This window comes from Arthrobotrys flagrans, assembly GCF_004000055.1.
Source record: "Arthrobotrys flagrans strain CBS H-5679 chromosome Unknown unitig_0, whole genome shotgun sequence".
Lineage (NCBI taxonomy): Eukaryota > Fungi > Ascomycota > Orbiliomycetes > Orbiliales > Orbiliaceae > Arthrobotrys > Arthrobotrys flagrans.
Genome location: NW_027137550.1, coordinates 3,095,036 through 3,114,710, shown reverse-complemented (window position 1 = coordinate 3,114,710; position 19,675 = coordinate 3,095,036). Strand labels below are relative to the sequence as shown.

Sequence of the window (19,675 nt, the reverse complement as noted above, 5' to 3'; positions counted from 1 at the left end):
TCCTTCCCTGATCCTGCTCCTGCTCTTCTTTTTAACTCCTCTTCTTCCTCCTCGAAATCGATCCTGCCAGGTAACTTGATCTAAACTAGTCGGCCACGGTTTTTAAATTCGTTTTATTCATTCAATCGGAGTAAGTATTGCCAATCTGATTTCTCAATGTTTGCCCGTCTTCCCCCTCCTCTTTTGGCCTAGAAATAAGCAGGTTTGGCCGTTTCGTCATCGGGTTCTGCAGCTCAATCCGAATCCTTGCCGATAGAGGTAGAGCGGAGCCGGCCTGTGCATGAACGAGAACCTCGAGACTTCGTTCACAAGGTGTCGATAAAATATCCTGTTTGTACGAAGTCCCAAGCGTCCAACCTTAAACCCCATGTATCGTGGCCGGGTGTAATGTACATGTCTGAGATTTCTTTCCACCTGGCTGGAAAGATTTTGGGCTTATTGCATATCTTAATACATACACCCACCCCTTCGTGTGCTCCACCTCAAGCCTTTAACTCGATCAATCCATTTGCCAATGGAGGGGAGGAGCAAGAGTAGCAGGTGGTGCTGGTGATATGTGGTCTCTAGCTCTATTTATACTATTCCGTCCGCGTCCCCGTGTAAGATAATAACAAATATACGCTGTGGGACGAGGAGGATTCGATCAAGCTGGACAGGAAAAGAGTACGTACCGAGACTACAATTGATATATAAGATATACATTATCTCCGCGTTTCTTCAAAGATCTGGATTCCTTTGAATTGAAACCCCTTCATTTCCAATTTCCAATTCACCAATTTCCTTGGGACTAATCCTGCCGGTTTTTTATTTTTTTATTTTATTTATTTTATCAAGACCTACCGGTCTAGCTAGTACCAAGTCGTATATTAATATACCGCTCGGGGTAAAGGCAAGTATGTCCTTAGTATACACTATACATGCATAACGAGTAACCCCTTCCAACACCGCTCCGCATACCCTCCGGCCCTTATTCCTTCGCCATCTGTTGCTTAATATCAGCCTTTGCTTTGCTTTAATTTGCTTTGCTTTACTTGCTTTATTGTGCTGCTTGCCTTCTCATCTACCTACACCCATTGCACCCGTGTGGACCCCTACACTTCACGTTTTGGGAAGCCCCATACCCGACACCAGGCAGAATTCACCAAGCTGTCTGTTCTTGACTCCAATTCTTTGAGATTCCTCGCTCTGTCGTTTGTTCCATAAACCAGACAGGCATCATACCAGCTTAGCTGCTTAGCTCCTTGTCTTTGCCCTGCTGCGAACGGGAAATGGTCGCTTTCTACTAAAAATGAGATCTTCCCGTTTTGCTTGATTCGATTGATACAGATATACAGCAGCTAAGAATAAGAAGCTACCTGGCCCCTCCAAAGGTTTTCCTAATTTTTTTCCCTCTCCCTTTCTGGTTCCCTTCAAATACTTACTTCCCTGTCAGTCATTTGCACTGGGGGAAGAACAACCACCAACCTCATCCGGGCCAGTTTCTTTTGGGGGGAGGATTTCTTTACTAACAAATCGGCCAATTGGTTGTCTCTAGACCTACCATCCTTTCTTTCATAATCAATAATCTGCTCCGTCGCCATCTCTCCAATTATCCTGTTGGACGGAGTATTCTATCTATCATCAATTCAATCTTTCGGGGGTACCTACATTACCTAGGCTTTTCTACGTATATATACACCTATATAGGGATATATACTTGAGGAACTCGGCTATCGACAACAGTTCCGAGCAATATATATCATCTTATATAACCCTCCAAATGTACGAATCATGTTCTCCCAAAAGGCCAGAGCCTGACCTGAGTTTCCTCCTCTCCGTACCCGTCCCTCCCGATATATCACTCCCTGTGCCTCTCGGACCCGATCCAGCTGGCCTTGACTTCTGCCGAGCCCTTTATAGTCCGGTGAACTGACAATTGGAGCCAAAATGCGGGGTAGATTCCTCAACGGCTACAGCTTGTGCAGCCCGAAAATTTAATTCTCTCATTACCGAGCACCCTCCGCGATTTCAGACGACCAGCTGGTCCGTGAACGTCGATTTCCACTTGGTGAGTGGCCTGGAACAGTGCGCGTCTGTTGGAGCTGTTTTTTTTTGCTGCTGCTTTATGCCGGTTTTTGAGAATTTGCTGCTGCTGTCCCATGCTACCCTGTGCATTGAATTGTCGTGTCTGCCAGCTGCCGTCTCCACGCTAGATCGCCCGTGCTCCATCGAGAAAGATCCAAAACTCCAAAAACTCGTATTCACAAATCAACTTGCATTTTCCTGCTCGTTTTCTATCTACCTCTCTGCCTTTTATAATTCTGGTCCATTCGCTCGCAGAGAGGTATGTCGGCATTATACCTTTCCGGCTATCGTCTCCGAAATGTTGCCTGATACTGGAATTTTGTCCCGATGTTATTCAGTTTCGTGAATTAATTGTTATCTGAAAGGTTGGCTAACGGTGACTTCATTGATAACTGTGCAGGAGTCCGTTCACTACAGCGGTACACTCAGATACATCCCAATCGTATACCCTCCGAGTATCTCGTCCGACCTCAGTTTTGGACCGCCCAACTACAGATTCGACGGCGAATAAACGTGAGTTTCTGGCCTCGCGTTTTTTTTTTTTTTTGGATAGTATATCTCTGTTTGGACGAGAATTGGCTGGGTCTACAGGCAGGCTGCAGCGAATCGGTTCCCTGCCTTGTCCTAGCCCCGTCCAAGCGAGATATTGCCCAGCGGCGACGAAACGGAAAGCTAACGCACTTCGCCGTTACACAGGAGTTAAGCTCGATCCGACCGTCTCTAAAGTTCCTTGGGAACCTCCCGTAAAACCAAGTAGTAGTAACGTCGAGGGCGCTAGCGGCCTCGAGCTGGATTCTTTTATGCCGACTTTAGGATCCGTTTTCAAGAAAAAGAAGAAGGACAAAGAGGCTGCCCGTCTCAAAGACGCAAGTGGAAATCCTGATACCATCGTCGAGGATTCTCCCGTCACACCGTCGACCGAGAGATCCCTCAGTCAGTCGTTGGGCTCTGCACCGTCGACGGCGACGACTGCAAACTCTCACGGTGGTTTATCAGCAATCACTTCTGCTACTTCTCAAACACCGACTTCTCCAGTTACCACCGGCGGCCACGCCGAGAAGGACCACCCTATGACAACCCCGGTTAACGAATCTGCTGGTCATAGCAGTAAGCAATATATTCAGTTGAAATTTCCGGGGAGTTCGGGTCATACTAACCTAGGATTCTACAGGATCAGAAAGCCAGACCCTCCAGAAGGCCGAAAATGCAGTACGGGCCACAAAGGGCAAATACACCCTCCAGGATTTCAACTTCCAGAGAACCTTGGGCACAGGTAGTTTCGGTCGTGTACATTTAGTACAGTCGAAACACAACCTACGCTTCTATGCCGTCAAAGTACTCAAGAAGGCCCAGGTAGTCAAAATGAAGCAGGTGGAGCATACAAACGACGAACGACGTATGCTTCAGCGAGTCAAGCACCCCTTCTTGATTACTCTCTGGGGAACTTTCCAGGATGCCAAGAATCTGTACATGGTGATGGATTTCATTGAGGGTGGTGAATTGTTCAGCTTGTTAAGAAAATCGCAGGTGAGCTTCTGAAGGATGAAGGTTGAAGGAAGTTGTGTATACTGATGATGATGCTTTGCAGAGGTTTCCAAATCCTGTTGCCAAGTTCTACGCTGCTGAAGTTGCCTTAGCTCTGGACTACCTACATTCGATGAACATCATTTACCGAGACTTGAAGCCCGAAAACCTGTTATTGGACCGACATGGACATCTGAAGATTACAGATTTTGGTTTCGCGAAAGAGGTTCCGGATATCACTTGGACGCTTTGCGGTACACCCGACTATTTGGCTCCAGAAGTCGTTGCATCAAAGGGTTACAACAAATCAGTCGATTGGTAAGAACGGGCCACGTTTTTTATTTTTTATTTTTACGATGATCAAAACGCTAACAACGTGGTTTATATATGTAGGTGGTCGCTAGGAATCCTGATCTTCGAAATGCTCTGCGGTTACACTCCATTCTGGGATGGAGGCAGCCCGATGAAGATCTACGAAAACATTCTTCGCGGAAGGGTCAAGTATCCGGCTTACATTCATCCAGATGCGATGAATTTGCTGCAACAGCTGATTACACCGGATCTAACGAAGCGATTGGGTATGATTACGCTGTGCCCTTTGTTGGCTTTGATATTATGCTAATTATACTTTCTAGGTAACTTGTATCACGGTTCCCGATCCGTTTTGGAGCATCCATGGTTCGCGGAGGTCAACTGGGAACGATTACTTAGCAAACAAATCGAGCCCCCTTACGTTCCACCGGTCCGTGGCGGCATAGGAGACGCCAGTCTGTTCGACAAGTATCCCGAAGAGACGGAAGAATACGGCAAGGACGGTCCAGATCAGTATGGGCATTTCTTCACCGATTTCTAAACGTCAATGGAAAACCTTTTTGTTTGATTCTGCGAGGTGCTTATGGACTGATCGAGTCCAAATAAAAGGTCGGATCCGGAATTACGAGTAGGCAAGCGGGGATTGAATTGTTTAACATCCTTATGACAAGCGTGATGCATTGAGTTCGGTTCTACTTCTTTTTTTCTTTTGGAAGAAAACAGGATTGCGGGGAAGCCCTGGACACGATAGTAGCTTGCTTTCCCTTTTGTTTGGTTTGCTGTTTCATTAACTCTGTTCCCATCTCTTATACTACTGATGAAAGGCGAGCACATATGTAATAAGTGTATCTTGCGAGTCATTCATTCTCCCAGAGCCGCTCAGACACTCCTTTTCTATACCGTCTTAGGCGTTATTCTTCGTTTTCTCTTATATCTATTGTGGAAGTGTCTTCTTTCTCTTTCTCTTCTTTTTTGAGAGCCCTTGGCGAATTGTGTCTTATTACTACCGTTTCCCTTCTTGAGCCGGAATTTTAAAAAAATTAACAGTGGGAAGCCGATGGTGGCGTGGCGTTTGAACAGAGTAGTTGGCAGTTGATACCTGTGAGATTCATCGAACGAGGGGAAAAGTCGATATAGCTAGACCAAATCTATAAACAAAAGATATCTTCTGACTTATCCTTTGCCGTATTTTAGCTATTTAGTCCGCAATTCAGTGCTGTATTTTATCTTGTGGATACTTTGAAAACAAGATGCCACAGTTGCACTTATTCCTTTCGAATCTGGACGAGTGCAGGTGCATGTGCCCTTTGAGGGACGGCTCCACATCGATGCGGGGTCTATCATCAGCTGGTCCCAAATGGAATGATTGAATATTTAATAAAATATTTTCTTCCGAAGGTCGTGAATTCCGTCATATATGTACAGAGTTTTTTTTTTTTTGGAATCGGACTGGGGATATATTACAATGTTAAGGAATATGGGAGAAATATACACATTAGATGTGCATAGGAGCCAAACTGAGGATTTTGCTCCACTTCTTCTCGCCGAGTTCTCGTCCAACGACACCTGTTGAGATAGAATGTTAATATATAGTCCTGAAATATGGTGTATTGCTTTCAATGTCCTATGATCTAGGTATCTTGGAATAGTACGGACTGACCGTTCATTCTCGTCCCAATTGGCTCTCCGGCCTTGTTAACCAGTACGCACGCATTATCATCGAATCTGACGACACTTCCATCCTTCCTCTGCAGCTGCTTCTTCGTCCTGACGACAACCGCGTGTCTGATATCACCCTTTCGAACTTTCTGTGCGGCCGCGGAGCTGCTGTGACCGGAATCCGAGAGACCTAGGGCACGTTGACGTTGGACGACAATGACGATACGGTCACCGATACGGGCGTGGCGCTTCTGTCCGAGGACTTTGATGCATTCGACAATGGAGGCGCCCTATGTGTATACTGTTTAGAGGGGTGGGGTGTAGATCATGATGCCATGGAAGGGTATATCTACCGAATTGTCGATGCAGTTGAGCATCGTCTATAACACCCCGTGTTAGCATATCTGCCACCGTAATTGATATAAGCGATTGCCGTACCTTTAATTGAATCATGATGAGCTATATCTGTGGGGCCTGTTGTCACCGGTCAGGCATCTGTCGATAACTGTACGTCTTTCGAGGAAGTTTTTCGCTTAAGACGGTTTTCGCCGGCGGTTCAAAACCTTGCCTGTTTGAGAAGCACAGCCCAAGTCACAATGAAGTACCCTCAGCCTACGAGTTCGCCTACAAAGTACGACGGGCGGACAGGGCCAAAGTGCAGGTGCTTTAAAGGGGATGGTGGAACCATGCGACGAATTGGCTGTCGTAAGACGCTCAGTTTAGGCAAAGCAAGAAAGGTCGTTGGGATTTTTAACTGGGCGCAGAAATCGACTTGAAGACGAGGCCTTTTGTTCTCGCTCATCTTCTCCTCACCATCGCCATATTCTTCATCATTAGCGTCATCACTTCACAGGCAACCCACTCCTACTAACAACCATCTTACCCGATAACCCCGGCGAGCAGCTCCGGCTTGTCTGCTTGACTCTGGGGGAGACTCATCCACCCTCTTGAAGGGAATCCAATCGCTTACCATTTCAACCCGCCCTGTCGACATTGTCTGTTGGAAGGGGATAAGCCTAGCGATCACTGTACAACCATGCGCTCAATCATCATCTGCTGCGCCGTCGCAGCTCATCTCTGCACGACCTCCCTAGCTTCTACGATCCCGACAAACTCCGAGTCCGTAATCCGTCTACCTATTCATGACGACGAGAACCATTCCAACAACGCCGATACCTTCTCCGATATCTTCCATGCCGCTCCTCGGGAATCACGCAACTCATGGTCGAAACTTAGGAATAGGATCGTAGTAAGGATATTCGGAAGTGGAGGGAAACATCATGGAGGACTAAGCCATCCACATTATTCTTCCGGATCTTCTTCTTCAGGTGCTCAGAAGCCACTAGGGGATAAACCGGGCAAGGTACCATACTCGAGGTATCAGAACGATGTTGTCTTGAGGTTTAATATCACTACGACAGACGAAGCCGTAGCACTGGCTGAAGCGGCCGAAATCTTGTTCTTAGACGTTTGGAGTGCCACGAAGGATCATGCGGATATTAGGGTTGATAAGGATGTCGTCGAATCACTTCTTGGTCTTCTACCGGAATCACTTCAGTCTTCACATGCAAGACTTATGCATGATCTCGCCGCTACCGTTCGAGAAACATTCCCAGGATCATCCGAAGCCCCTTCGAATCCGCTTTCGCATCACTCGTTATCGCAGTATTCTGGTCCGTATCGGCCAGCACAGTCCGAACATTTCTTTTCGAATTACCAGCCGATATCAGTTATTAACCCTTGGATGAAGCTGCTCCGTTCGCTATTTCCCGACCACGTAGAACATTTTTCCATTGGGCAGACATACGAAGGACGTGAAATAAAGGGACTCAAGATCTCAAGGTCAGGAGAACCAAGCTCTGGCAAACGAAAGGCAATTGTTATTACCGGTGCTTCTCACGCTAGAGAATGGATCTCTGTCTCTACTGTTTGTTATCTTGCACATGCTTTCATCACAGGATATAGACCTCGACCTTTCAACAAGGAGAATGCGGAGGCGGATTTAGGAGATAGGGAGATTACGAGACTTGTTGAGAATTTCGATTGGTATTTTATCCCGACGTTAAATGTTGATGGATATGTGTATACCTGGACGGAGGATAGACTATGGAGGAAGAATAGGCAACCGACGAGTTTGGGGTTCTGCAAAGGAATTGAGTTGGATAGAAGCTATTCATACAAGTGGGGCGGACAGAGTCAGAACAATCCTTGTAGTGAGAGTATGTATTCACACGTTTACTTATGGGTCTCAAGGATCGGAAATGCTGACTAAATTTGGGTAGACTATCCGGGAGAGAAGGAATTCGAAGCTCTGGAGTCGAAGAATTTTGCGGCCTGGGCACAGAATCTCACAACGGAGGGGAATACACATATCATGGGATTCTTGGATTTGCACTCTTATTCTCAGCAGAGTAAGTCATTTTCACCTTCCATCTCCCGACAATGAAACCTTTTCGTTAACATATAGACTACAGTTCTCTACCCATATTCCTACTCCTGCTCCCAACAGCCACCAGACCTCGAGAATCTCGAGGAACTCGCAGAAGTTCTAGCAAAGGGCATTCGTATCCGCCACGGCGAACACTACGAAGTTTCGTCAGCATGCCAAGGCGGTGGACAGTTCGCACCATCTGATAAGGACCCAAAGAAAGACGGCAAAAAGGCCAAGAGGTCCGAAAAGTCCGCTGGGGATGATTTCATGCTCACGGAAACGGGTGGCGGCGGGTCCGCTCTCGACTACTTCTACAGGGAAGTCGGTGTTTCATATTCTTACCAGATCAAGTTGAGGGATCAGGGAAGTTATGGATTCTTGTTGCCAAAGGAGAGTATTAAGCCGACTGGACAGGAGATCGAAAGTATGGTGAAGAGCTTGGGGAACTTTTTGATTGGTGGTGATAAGTTGTAAGGGTAAGTGAGGTCATGATGCTGGAGAGGATTTATTAGGGAGGTGGTTTTTGGAAGGGGGTTAAATAGGGGGTGACTGGCCGCACGCCGATGTCTACCTTTTATTTACCTTCTTCAGCATTGCCTTCGACGTTTGAGCTTTCGGAGCGGGGAAGTTAATGACGATGCGGTTGCTTTTTAATTGGGGCTTTCTATTCACTTAGGATTTAAGGACGGACGGATAAAGTTGTATACCATTACACACAGGCGTTCATTGCTCTTTAGTCAGGCGGTTTGTTTAACATATTTGGGAGCATACTTTTACATTAACTTGTAGCATATTGGTTTTTCTTTCTACTTTGGTTTTGGTTGCTCACTTTTTTTTTTTGAAGCGGTCCGCCCCCGTCCTTTGTGGATGTACACATCTATGGAATGCTAGTTACATTACTATTGGCAGTAGGATGGGAAATTGATATAGTGGGGTTATACGGGAACTGTATAAACATTTAAGGAGTGACATAGGATTAAATTATTAAGGATATACGTAATGTACTAGTATATAAAACATTACAGACAGGTGATATCGATGTATACCACATAGAGCTTTTTGAATCATGGGTTCTTAAGCATAGGTAACTTAGTGATGTCGCTTGTGTTCTACTGCATATTAGGCGGTCGACGAATTCAGTCGACATGGTAGCAGCCGCTAAGATTAACCATCGCGTTAGAAGGTTGAAGCAATCGTATATATTAATATTCTTATACATCATGATGAATTTCCAGTCTCCAATGATGAAGCGGGCTTAATATTCAATGTTCAATATGATCGTAGGAGTGGTGTCAATACACATAAGACATCGTATGTTTTACTAGGACACGCTGCATGGAGAGGTGACTTAACCCAGTGATCATGCCCTAGTATCATGCGATCAAAGAGTTTCGTCGACGTTTGGCGACATACTGGGATTATATATGTGACTTTTGTATTCCTAAAATATTTGTATGAACATTTGTATCCGTTTTTTTGGATTTTTGTAATTTTGTAATAGAAGCATTCTTTAGATCTTTCAAAGCAAGGGATATATTTAGAAATATCTTCGAGCTGTTCTGTTTTCTAGATTGAGGCGGTGAGGGTTATATATATCTGAAACATGCTGAGGTGGTGATACTATGGTGTATATGTATGTAGTTATATACTTTATAATCGTCAATCGATCCCGTTATGAACTTTCATAGTTGGGTTGATGGCCCTGGCTTTATGCTGCTCTTTTCAATCACGGGATGAAGGATTTCTAGAAGAATTTCGCACTAGATTCGTAGAAAAACTCATCAGTGGTAATGTGGGGGTTAGTGAGACCGGTAAAACCAAGCGTGGTATATATATTATTGAACGTGGATGTATATAGAATATGGTTGATGTCAAGCATGTCAAATTGATGGCGCTGCATCTTGCTGATTGGCTGGCTGGTCGACTGGTTAGAGGGTGCCCGGTAGACATTTGGCGCGGTCGGTATGCAGCACCAGTACCATCAGCGGATGGGAGGTCCGTTGAATAGTCATCTTTTGTGAGCTGTGGATCTGTATTCCAGGTATGATGAATTCATTCGACAGCAGCATCTATGGTAATTTAAATGTTTCTCCGCTGTGAGCATGCGTCCTCAATTGCGAGGACGTGCAAAATTATAGTGTAAATATCCGATGCGGTTCCGAATTGTAGCACACGGAATCATCACCTTCCGGACTTGATGGTGGGCCGATGCATGGATGATTTCAAGGCATTCTTCTATAACCTTTCGGCATCGTATATTGAATTCATGAAAGGCCTCTTTTGCTTCGTATATATATTTTGAATATCGATGTGCACATCGAATGCATATGTCATTGTCGAATCGATTCGGTTAGACCTCTTAAGATTTTTTATATATAAAATTCGTTTGCCATAAGCAGGTCAGCAAATCTCTTTTGATAGTCTTATCTAGGCGAAAAGGTATCTAGGAGATCATAGCTCCTGATTGATAGATGCATTGTATAATATATATGTGAAAAAAAAAAAAAAGGCTTGATTGCAATTATATTGTATTGAGAGGCCTCGAGCTACCCTAGATACTATGCAGGGCTGGGAAGTCTGCGGCATTTTTGGAGACTTTGTGTTGCTGTGAGGGAAGCTTAAGAAGGGAATGGAGGAAGTCGAAGGATTATGAGAGGAAGAAGGAAATGGGATGGAGAGGTGAACGAAGGTGTGAGAGTTGAGTGGCAAGAATATGAAAATGCCGTGGAAGAGCTATCCTATGATACGGATATTGAAGTAGTAAAGACAGCCTGGAGAATTCTAGAAGCTACAGAAGGACCCCGAACCCAGCTTAGCGGACCTTAACTATCTCCAAAACCACCCTTTTTCAACCTTTATATGAAATGTCTATCAAATGCTTATCTCGATCTTTCCCCCTGGGCGATTGTTTCCTAGTTCATGTTGGAATTTACAAATCCGGCGTCATAGCTTCGATCTTGTCCCAAGACATCAGACGGCTACAGGTAAGGTCAGATGGCTAAGAAGACTAAGGTTCTCGCTAAAGCAGGTACGAAAATCATAGCTAACTCCCTAAGATATCATCAACTCACCAGGCTGAGAACAAGCATCCCTCGCCGAATGCTCCGGCAAATCAGGCGCCTGCATCTGAAGAGCCTTAATACGATCCTCGCAATTGTAAATACCAGCACAATATCCACTACAATCTAGTGGGATTGAAGTACGCAGCTAGAGCTACACACTCCCGCCGGTTGGTTCCAGCACGTTCCGATGCAGAGAATGTTTCTTTGACGGACGCATTCGGGGTAGTTACCGCCCATACAATTCGGGTTCGAACCGGGTTCGCGAGGGCCGTTGCAGGCGGATGAGAGAGAGGAGGGGAGGAAGAGGAGTGTGGTAGTAGCGGAAGTTCCCAAATGCGAATAGATCAAGGTCCAGTCATCGCGATAAATGAAAACCGGCGCGGAAAAGCACTAAGTTTCCAAGCTTCGATTCCAATCTCATATACTGTATCTGTATATCCGGCATTGGAGAGTGCTTGGTCGATATCTTATACCCTAATACTTTCGCTCCGTGCGACACATGCGGCTCCTGTAAGCACTACCGTTTAATTCGATTCTTCTTCTGAAATCCAAGGCTATGTCGTTATTTCATCTTATCTTATTTTATTTTTGGGTTAAGAAAGGGGGTAGTCGGATTCATATTCAGCATTAGGCTTAATGGTTTTCTATCGATGGCTTTCCTACATGCACTTACTACGGCGTTTTATAATATAAAACTTAGCTTATACTTAAGGCCTTAAGGCAACTAGTATATATATATTAGGTATGTACGAGCCAGCTGCAGGTCTTATTAAATGGGTAACAGCTGTGGTTACGATGTCAAGGATCGGCTCAAAAATGATAAGCTTAAGCGCCTAATTGCATGTAACACCTGGTGTAACAGTATGATCCGATTGGGGAATAAAGTTACACAGTACGAATAAACTCCAGGATACACTACCATCAAAGCTAGAGCAAACCACCTTCTTTGTGTCAAGCTTACCTACGCATGAGCCTATGCGCATGCGCTTTGAACTATCTGCTCATGTAGTACAAGTTTATATCCCAATTCGGTTGGATCGTTGTATTTTTGGCCAGAACAACGCAAAAACTTTACTGGTTTTTGATTTAAAGATGTCTATTCGGGGTGAAGCTATCATTTTCATGGGCTCACAAGAGAGAGGGCTTCTTTTTTCTCTTCTCCTATATACCCACCGAGAAGCAAGTACAAGAAAATAGTTCCCAGATCCATGTGCCAAAATGGAAAACTTCTGTTTCACTGATACTCTTCTGTTTCCCCTTCGAAAATTTCGACTGCAATATACATAACACAAGAAATGTTAAGAAACAAGCCCTTAGAGATAGCTATCCAAAATTTCTTGGAATTCGCGTAAAGAACCAATCCTACATATGCATGAGCCGGGGTTGAAAATATGTCGAAACCGACAGCATTGGCGGTTAGATGCGAATATTTCATATGCAAGGAATATATCTCTATACGAACGTGAAGGATCATAAGATTTGATAATTTATAAAATCCCCCATCCCCTCTTCTTTTAGAGAGCACCCTTCAATTCCTAATCCCCGAAGCAATCATAATAACAATCATCGATCCCAAGTTGGTGTTCAAAAATAGACCCCTTCCCCAACATAAAACTAAATCCCTAACCTTCTGGGCCCCTCCCTCCTCCTCTCCCGCCCTTTCTGCCTCCTATCCGCCACCCACCGCGGAGACATGTACCACATCCGCCTCGCCACCACCCTCCTAAAATGCCCCATATACCTGCACGAAAGCACCCAACCTGGCGTAGGAAGCCTTCTAAAATACCTCACCAAGGGAGCTCAAGAAGCGAAATCCCATGCATGGATGGTACCATGGGGGTTTAAGGATATCGTAAAAAGAAAACTACCAAGTACGGAGTCTGTGGGGGATTGTATATTCTACATTGGCGGTGAGGAGGATAAAGCTCTTACGAACCTGCAAGTAGAGGGATTAGACGTCATTCGATAAGAACGTTCTGCGAAAGTGATGTGACGGTTATAATAAATAACATTATGACGACATATACATCTCCATCGCAAACCCTGCCCTAGCGGGGAAACATGGCAATACTTTCGGACTCTTCGAAAGAAACTTTAGCAAAGGAATTCAATCCAATCTCAAGGATTACTTTGTCATACTCCGAAAACGTTAAACCATCTAATTCCGGATGAGGACCGCCTTTTATATCCTTTACTGAGTTTTCATCGTATTTTGTACCCGAATCTCTGTTGTGGAGTAGGACATTCCCTTCGTTTGGTTGTATTTTCCAGGTATTTTGATTTGAAAATAGCTTGTCAAAAACTTATTGGGTGGACTGAATCCGTTATCCGTCCAGATCGTTTTACGGGGTTGGAACTAGATACATATATCATTGGAGCTAACACAACATGATATTATCGCCCTAGTAGCTTGACCGATGACAAGCAGGTATTGGGCCACTATAAGAAGATGCGACAGTTGGAAATGAATGACTTGGTCATTAGGAAAGCCAAGAAAAAAGAATTACAGTCTTCACAGCATCTACTTGATGAGAATGAGGATGTAGCATCGAGAAGCTGACACGAAATAATCTCACAATATGAGAAGAACGATTAGCACTTTATATATATATTTCAGCATCGAGGCTCCTTTACACGTTTTTTTTTGACATATATACCATCGAAAGATTGTTCTGAGATGCAGCCATAGATCTGGACATTTTATTACAACCTTCAATTCCAATTTTAAATCTACCCCCCAAACCCTTCTCCCATAACATTGAATAATCCACAAATAAGCTGCAACCCTTAGATAAATACAACAAAAACTCGCTACGTCGCTACTTTTGCTCAAAAGCTAAATGAATGAAAACGAAAGGAGAAGATTTTTTTATCCAATTGCAGTCAAAGGAGGAACAATAAATCCAAGCGGAAGTGAGAGCCAATAGGGAAGACGAAGAAGGAATACAAAGAAGCACGTAAGTAGTAAGAGTAATCAGGAAGAAAAATAAACCCTCCAACGCCAATCCAAGCTCTAACTAAAAAAGAATACAATCAAAAGAATTACCTTTTTACTTCTCCGGTTCCTCGTCTGGCTTGCCTGCATCCAATGACGCCCCAACGCTAACAGAAGGCTCTGGCCTTGCCAGAATATCATCAGCAGTAGTTGGTAAATCATCCCCAGAATTCCCTTGCGAATTAATCAAAACAACGACTTCCTCAATCTTCTTCTCGTCGCTCTCCTTTGCAATCTCGACAACTACCGCTTCAGCTTCGTAGCTAGCAGTAGTCAACGAACGTCTGGTGTCTCCAAAATGCGTGACTGTAGCATCAGAAAGAGCAGGGCTAGCGAGTGCATCTGGGATAAAATTCGATGCATCGTCATCTGTCACTGCTGAGGCTGTCATAATGCTGATTTCCCCATCATTAACCTCCTTTTCTCCCGTTGTACCCGTCTCTTCTCCTTCATTATCTGGGTTCACGACTGCCAAACGGCCGCTGACCGAGCTAGATCCACGGCTCAATTGACTCCTACTGATGCTCGCAGCAGCGCTCCCGGATCCGCCATCCTCATCATCGGAGCTATCCACAGCACTAGTCTCTGTAACGGTGACCTTTCCAACGCTCGAGGCGTCAAGAACACGATCTCCCACTGTACCCGGTGCAGCGGCAGGTACAGAAGTGCTAGCGGCGCTCCTATGACGCTTAAGCCTATCTTCGGCCGGGATGGTGTGCCAATCGCTTCCAAATGTAATAACACTAGCTTTCTTGCCATGGACCGTGAAGCTACCGGCACCTCGAGCCAGGCCTTCGCTTTCCTTCTTTTCGCCGTCAATCTCGCCATCGGCCTTTTCACCCTGTGGATTTCCGTCCTTGCCTTTGCGAGATCGGTGGTGTGGAAGTTGGATGACTTGAGACCCTTCACGAAGAGTGCGGTGTAAAGATCGTCGGACCTTGTCTTTTTCCTTTTCCTCCTTCCGATCCTTCTCCTTCTCCTTCTCCTTCTCCTTCTCCTTCTCCTTCTCCTTCTCCTTGTCTTTCTTCTCTCGATGACTGGCGGAATCCTCCACTTCCTTTCCTTTCTCATCTTTGGCTGTAATCTGCTCCAAGAACTCGGATTCGGGATCACCGCCTGGTTTGATGGCCTGCGCAATCGCCTGTTGCGAGATAACAGACCCATTACTCAGTCGTCGCGGTATTTCCTCGTTAGAACTGCTAGTTGTAACGCTGACATATTCGCGAGACTCAGTGTTGGTCATATATGGCTCTCCAAGCTGGCTAAGGTCAATATCGCCGGTGATATCACCGACCACCGATCCCCTCCTAAGTTCGAAGGGCAGTTGTCCTATCTCCCAGCCTTGATGAGATCCCAATGTAGATGGCCGTGCCGTGGATTGCGATGCCGTCCTACTAACTGTCGTAGTTCTGGTCGACTGCCTGACAATCTCGTTTTCAAAAAGTGGCTTGTTGAATGATGCGTTAATAGTAGCTTGCGTGGGTGTGCTCTTAGCAGAGAGTGGAGAATCCGCAAGGCTCGGTGACTTGCTACCACGGGCTGGCGTCTCGGGCGGGGTCTGCAATAGTGTTAATCTTCTGAGCTTATCTTTTGCCGACCTTCGTTCCTCCTCAAGATCCAACTCCAGAATGTCGCGGTGGCACCTGAGCCTCCAGATGTCCACACGGACCCACTGTAGCTTTGCGTTTAGGCTTCCCGCTGCGAGAATGACGGCATCTCTAGTCTTTGCTTGAATTGGAGTCAGGAGCTTGAGATGATGCGCATTCCTCAACAGCATGGCTAACTGGTCCAATGCATCCTTCAGCTTCATATTCGAATCGTGGATCTTTCGATCAATAACCTGGCGCCGAGCAGCAGCGATTTGTGCTGCAAGCTGGGGATCTATTCTCCCAGAAACAATGGACACTTCCCCGGAGGCGGTCTGCACAGACTTGGTGTTAGTCGAATCCATCCTTCGAATGCCTCTACTGCGCTGGCCATCGTAATGTCCACCTACAACTCCTCTCATACGTACGCCCGCTGTTCGGAATGCGGCCGCGTAGTTGAGCTTCGAGAGCCAGTCGTTCATCTCGGTCTCATTATCTGCAAGGAAATACTCCTGAAATCCACCATGGCGAACAAACATAAAGGCGTTTTTGTGTTTTTTGTAAGTGCGATCGAGAAGGGCGACTGTGTCGTCTGTAGAAAGCATAGAGTCGGGGTTGAATTCCGGTAATGGTGGCGTGAACACGCATGGGATAATTCCCACGTTGCCGGCTTTCACGTGCTGCTCGTACTGTGACATTAGATTTTTGACCCAGCTCACATTCTTGAAGAAGTAAAGCTGCGATCCGGTGAGCAATGCACCCCATTCCTGCCACGGGCTTCTCGTCTTCTTCTTCTTTGGGTCCTTCCTCCATAGAAGGCCAATTTTCGTAACTTTGATCTCCACGACACCGGGACTTGCATCTTGAGGATTCTGGGCGGTGGCCGGGTTCAAGAATGCGTCCGGCCGTGACCTCGCAGACACAATCTGAAGCACAGAGCTCCTAAAGAATGACTCATGAAGCTCCTTCATATTCATAGTGTGAGTCGTCCCGAGGTAGCTGTATGGATCGTCTACCATGAGAACATCAGACAACGATGGGCGTAGTATGTCCATCTTATTGTCAATGATCAATGTGTATGGATCAACCGGCTCCCTCGCCTTCTTCAAGTCAGTATTGGCCTTGGTTAGGATATTCCGTCTAGGCATATGCGAAAGAATCTTCTCGCCATTGATATCGAGGTCGTCTTCAACGTGAATAAACGGCGTGTAGCTGATGTTGTCGTAGAAGTACTCCAAGATGTCGGAGGTAATGCCCTCACCACTGGTATTCTTGACATAATCAGGCTTTTGCATCTTGTGTTTGTTGTTCTTGTTGAAGACGTCAGTATGCAAGATGAGCAGCGAGAAAGCAATGAAGTAAGCGTTTTCTGTGGAATTCCGGTTAGTTTATCGCGCCACATACTAATTTCGAAGCGAACAGTAACATACCACTCGAGGAGTATATCAAGGGGTTGCATTCGTGATAACGATCTGCAAATGCTTGCAAAACTCTATCAATTTGCTGCGTCTCCTTCGGTAACTCGACTTCCATCAATAGCTTTCGCAACGCCATATCCATCGGATCTCGATAAAAATTGAAGGTGCCCATATACTGCTTCAGCACTTCCACATGGAATGCATCATCGGTTTTACTTAACAGGCTAGCTACTACACTTTTGTTGACGGCTTCTTCCAGTTTTCTCAGATACTGGTCTGGGGTGTCGTCGTCCAATCTCTCTGGTATTATTAGCTTCTCCCGAGAGACTGCCATTGAGTTCGGATGAGAGGTTGAAGCACGAGCAAGATAAGGGGCAGGCGAGGTCGTTCGTGCCGGCATCCCAGGGAGATGGGCCTCACTATTCTGCCTAGATCTCGATGAGAAAAGTCTCGAAAAACTATTTCGGCCGACAGCCATGCTCGTCCGGGTGCTATCCGCTGGAGACCTGTCCATCGAACCTGCCGTTGAACTCCTTGCCCTATTGTACCGAGTTTGAGGCGCCAGAGGACTGGATGTAGTGGATCGTAGCGAGTGGTTTGAGGCTGTCGAGTTAGCACGGGCCAAGGTAGCTGAGCCTCCCATGGTGCCTAGGACGGATGCTGCCAGCGCACTTGTAGCAGGAATTGGCATTCCATCTGACGTTGGGACTTGCCGAGGAGTGGGAGGGGCCGAAGAGAGTGTGTTCGATGGACGCGAACGAATGGAAACGTTCGAACTAGAAGCTCCACCGCCTATTGCGTCTGTGCTCACTCTGGGCTCCATGTGGGATACCTTTGGTGGTAGGGGAAACAATGGCGTGTCCTTTTTCCGCCTAGAGAACCGAAAGAAGGTCGATGTCGTGGATACAGTATGGGTTGTCGTTGTCGTCGTAACGACCATATCCGCAGAACTGGCTTCAGATCGCGACGATTCGGATAGCCGTGGTTGTGGGATTGGAAGACCATGCTCATCGTATGGGGGTGGAGCGAAGCTCTGTGTGGATCCATTGTTCGGATAGGTTCTCTCCGGCTCATCGAACGTGACCCTACTCGCTCGACCAGACGGGTTACTTCCGATGTTCTTCCTGGACGATTCCCGACGTGGTGCAGAAGATGGTCGAGGAGCCGGTGATACCGACTGCTCTCTGCTTGTTGACGCAGAGGCTGTGGTCAAAGTTGCAGAAAGATTGGTACGCGATCCCGTGGCGGAACTAGTCCTGAGTTCTGCAATGTCACCGGCCGACTTCGTCTGCGGAAGAGGAGGGGCAGCAGCGATATCAAACGTCGGGGCTGTTGTAATGATAGTCGGAGTTCGAGGCGGATCCGGTAATGGTGGAATTTCCTCATGAGCCCTAGCTTTCGATCCTAATGCTGGGTCAGAAGCATTGCGAAACTTCAAGATGGAGAACCTATTCGATCTTGTTCGTTCCTCAGACTTCCTAGGTCGCGGTCGAATAGTCGATGTAGAGACTCGCGACGCGGTTTCTTGGGTGGCAGTGGTGGTAGTACTCTTCGGCGTGGGAAGTTGTTCCTGGGGAGCGGCTGCTGCTGCCTCAGACTCGTTGACATTCGTAGTCGAAGCATTACTTTCCTGTTGCCTAAACAGAGTCCCCACATCCACACTTTGTCGTCTCAAACTTCCATCTTTCCTGCTGTTTGCTGGCCGTAGTCTCCAAGATAGGCCGGTCATCGTGAAAACTGCCCGTTATGGCAGTTAGTGAACCGGCTGGGCGATGCCAATGGTTTGTACCCAAAGTATACAGCAAAACGTAATGACCGAAGTGATCGTGCGATCCAGAATGTTGACGAGCGTGACAGATGTAACGAGAGGGTTTTTTTTTTTTTTTTTTTTTTTTGGTCGGATGATGGAGTAGAATTTTCTAGAGCGGTAATGGTCAAGCTTGCAGTGGACTAAAGCTGAATTGTATCGATAGGATGAGATATGGAGGCCGTGAACAATGTATGCTAAACCGGAAGCAGAAAGTGATAGACTCGCGAAATGCCGGATAATTAAGGAAAAAGAAGATATGGTACAGTAGTAATTAATTAATTCGAGGTATTAATAGACGGCGAACGAGCGTGTTGATGACAATGATGACGGTTGGTGGTAATAGTGGGAAGTAGTCGGAGGCCGGCTCACGGATGTCGGAAAGGGATGAGAGATAGTCAATCAATCTGACGGTGACGAGCTGGAGAAGAAGAAGCTGAAGAAGAAGGCAGAGACGAAGCAAGGCAATAATCGCATGGCGGCTTCAATCGTGGGTGGTACTTCTGACCTAACTCTTGAACGGCGACCGATTCGAACAAGAGGAATAGCACAGCACTAAGACGATAATGTCCGACGGAGAGCGAAAGACATGTAAGTAATACGCATGCGCAGATATGATCGATCGACCGATTGATTAACGGACAGAAGAAGGTGTAGATGAAGTGAATGCGAATGCGAGTGAATGGATGATGATGGAATGAGGATGTCGCTTGGAGGTGCGTTCTGGTGCAGTTTAGCTGTGTTGATCAGAGTTAAAGGAGTAAGCCAGCTGCAGCCAAAATTAGCCTTCAGCCAGCCAGGGAAAAGAGCCAACGGT

The 19,675-nt window shown here is 46.2% G+C and overlaps 4 protein-coding genes across 4 annotated transcripts; 2 read left to right on the top strand and 2 right to left on the bottom strand.

Moving 5' to 3' along the window:
* Window positions 1–1,759: 1,759 nt before the first annotated feature.
* On the top strand, window positions 1,760–4,441 carry DFL_003953 (uncharacterized protein; the record flags this gene model as incomplete). Its single annotated transcript, XM_067632964.1, has 9 exons — window positions 1,760–1,903; window positions 2,012–2,047; window positions 2,465–2,483; window positions 2,539–2,577; window positions 2,761–3,171; window positions 3,236–3,591; window positions 3,653–3,906; window positions 3,982–4,166; window positions 4,224–4,441. 9 exons carry the CDS (start codon window positions 1,760–1,762, stop codon window positions 4,439–4,441), a joined length of 1,662 nt encoding a protein of 553 aa, XP_067491180.1.
* Window positions 4,442–5,395: 954 nt separating this feature from the next.
* DFL_003952 (mitochondrial 54S ribosomal protein uL14m) lies at window positions 5,396–6,012 on the bottom strand (the record flags this gene model as incomplete). The annotated part of the gene is made up of 4 exons (XM_067632963.1): window positions 5,396–5,466; window positions 5,561–5,849; window positions 5,913–5,939; window positions 5,998–6,012. The coding sequence occupies 4 exons, from the start codon at window positions 6,010–6,012 to the stop codon at window positions 5,396–5,398; spliced, it is 402 nt and encodes a 133-aa protein (XP_067491179.1).
* A 583-nt stretch (window positions 6,013–6,595) lies between these two features.
* On the top strand, window positions 6,596–8,464 carry DFL_003951 (uncharacterized protein; the record flags this gene model as incomplete). The annotated part of the gene is made up of 3 exons (XM_067632962.1): window positions 6,596–7,778; window positions 7,842–7,970; window positions 8,034–8,464. 3 exons carry the CDS (start codon window positions 6,596–6,598, stop codon window positions 8,462–8,464), a joined length of 1,743 nt encoding a protein of 580 aa, XP_067491178.1.
* Window positions 8,465–14,102: 5,638 nt separating this feature from the next.
* Window positions 14,103–18,780, bottom strand: DFL_003950 (uncharacterized protein; the record flags this gene model as incomplete). Its single annotated transcript, XM_067632961.1, has 3 exons — window positions 14,103–15,968; window positions 16,044–17,002; window positions 17,064–18,780. The coding sequence occupies 3 exons, from the start codon at window positions 18,778–18,780 to the stop codon at window positions 14,103–14,105; spliced, it is 4,542 nt and encodes a 1,513-aa protein (XP_067491177.1).
* Window positions 18,781–19,675: the final 895 nt, after the last annotated feature.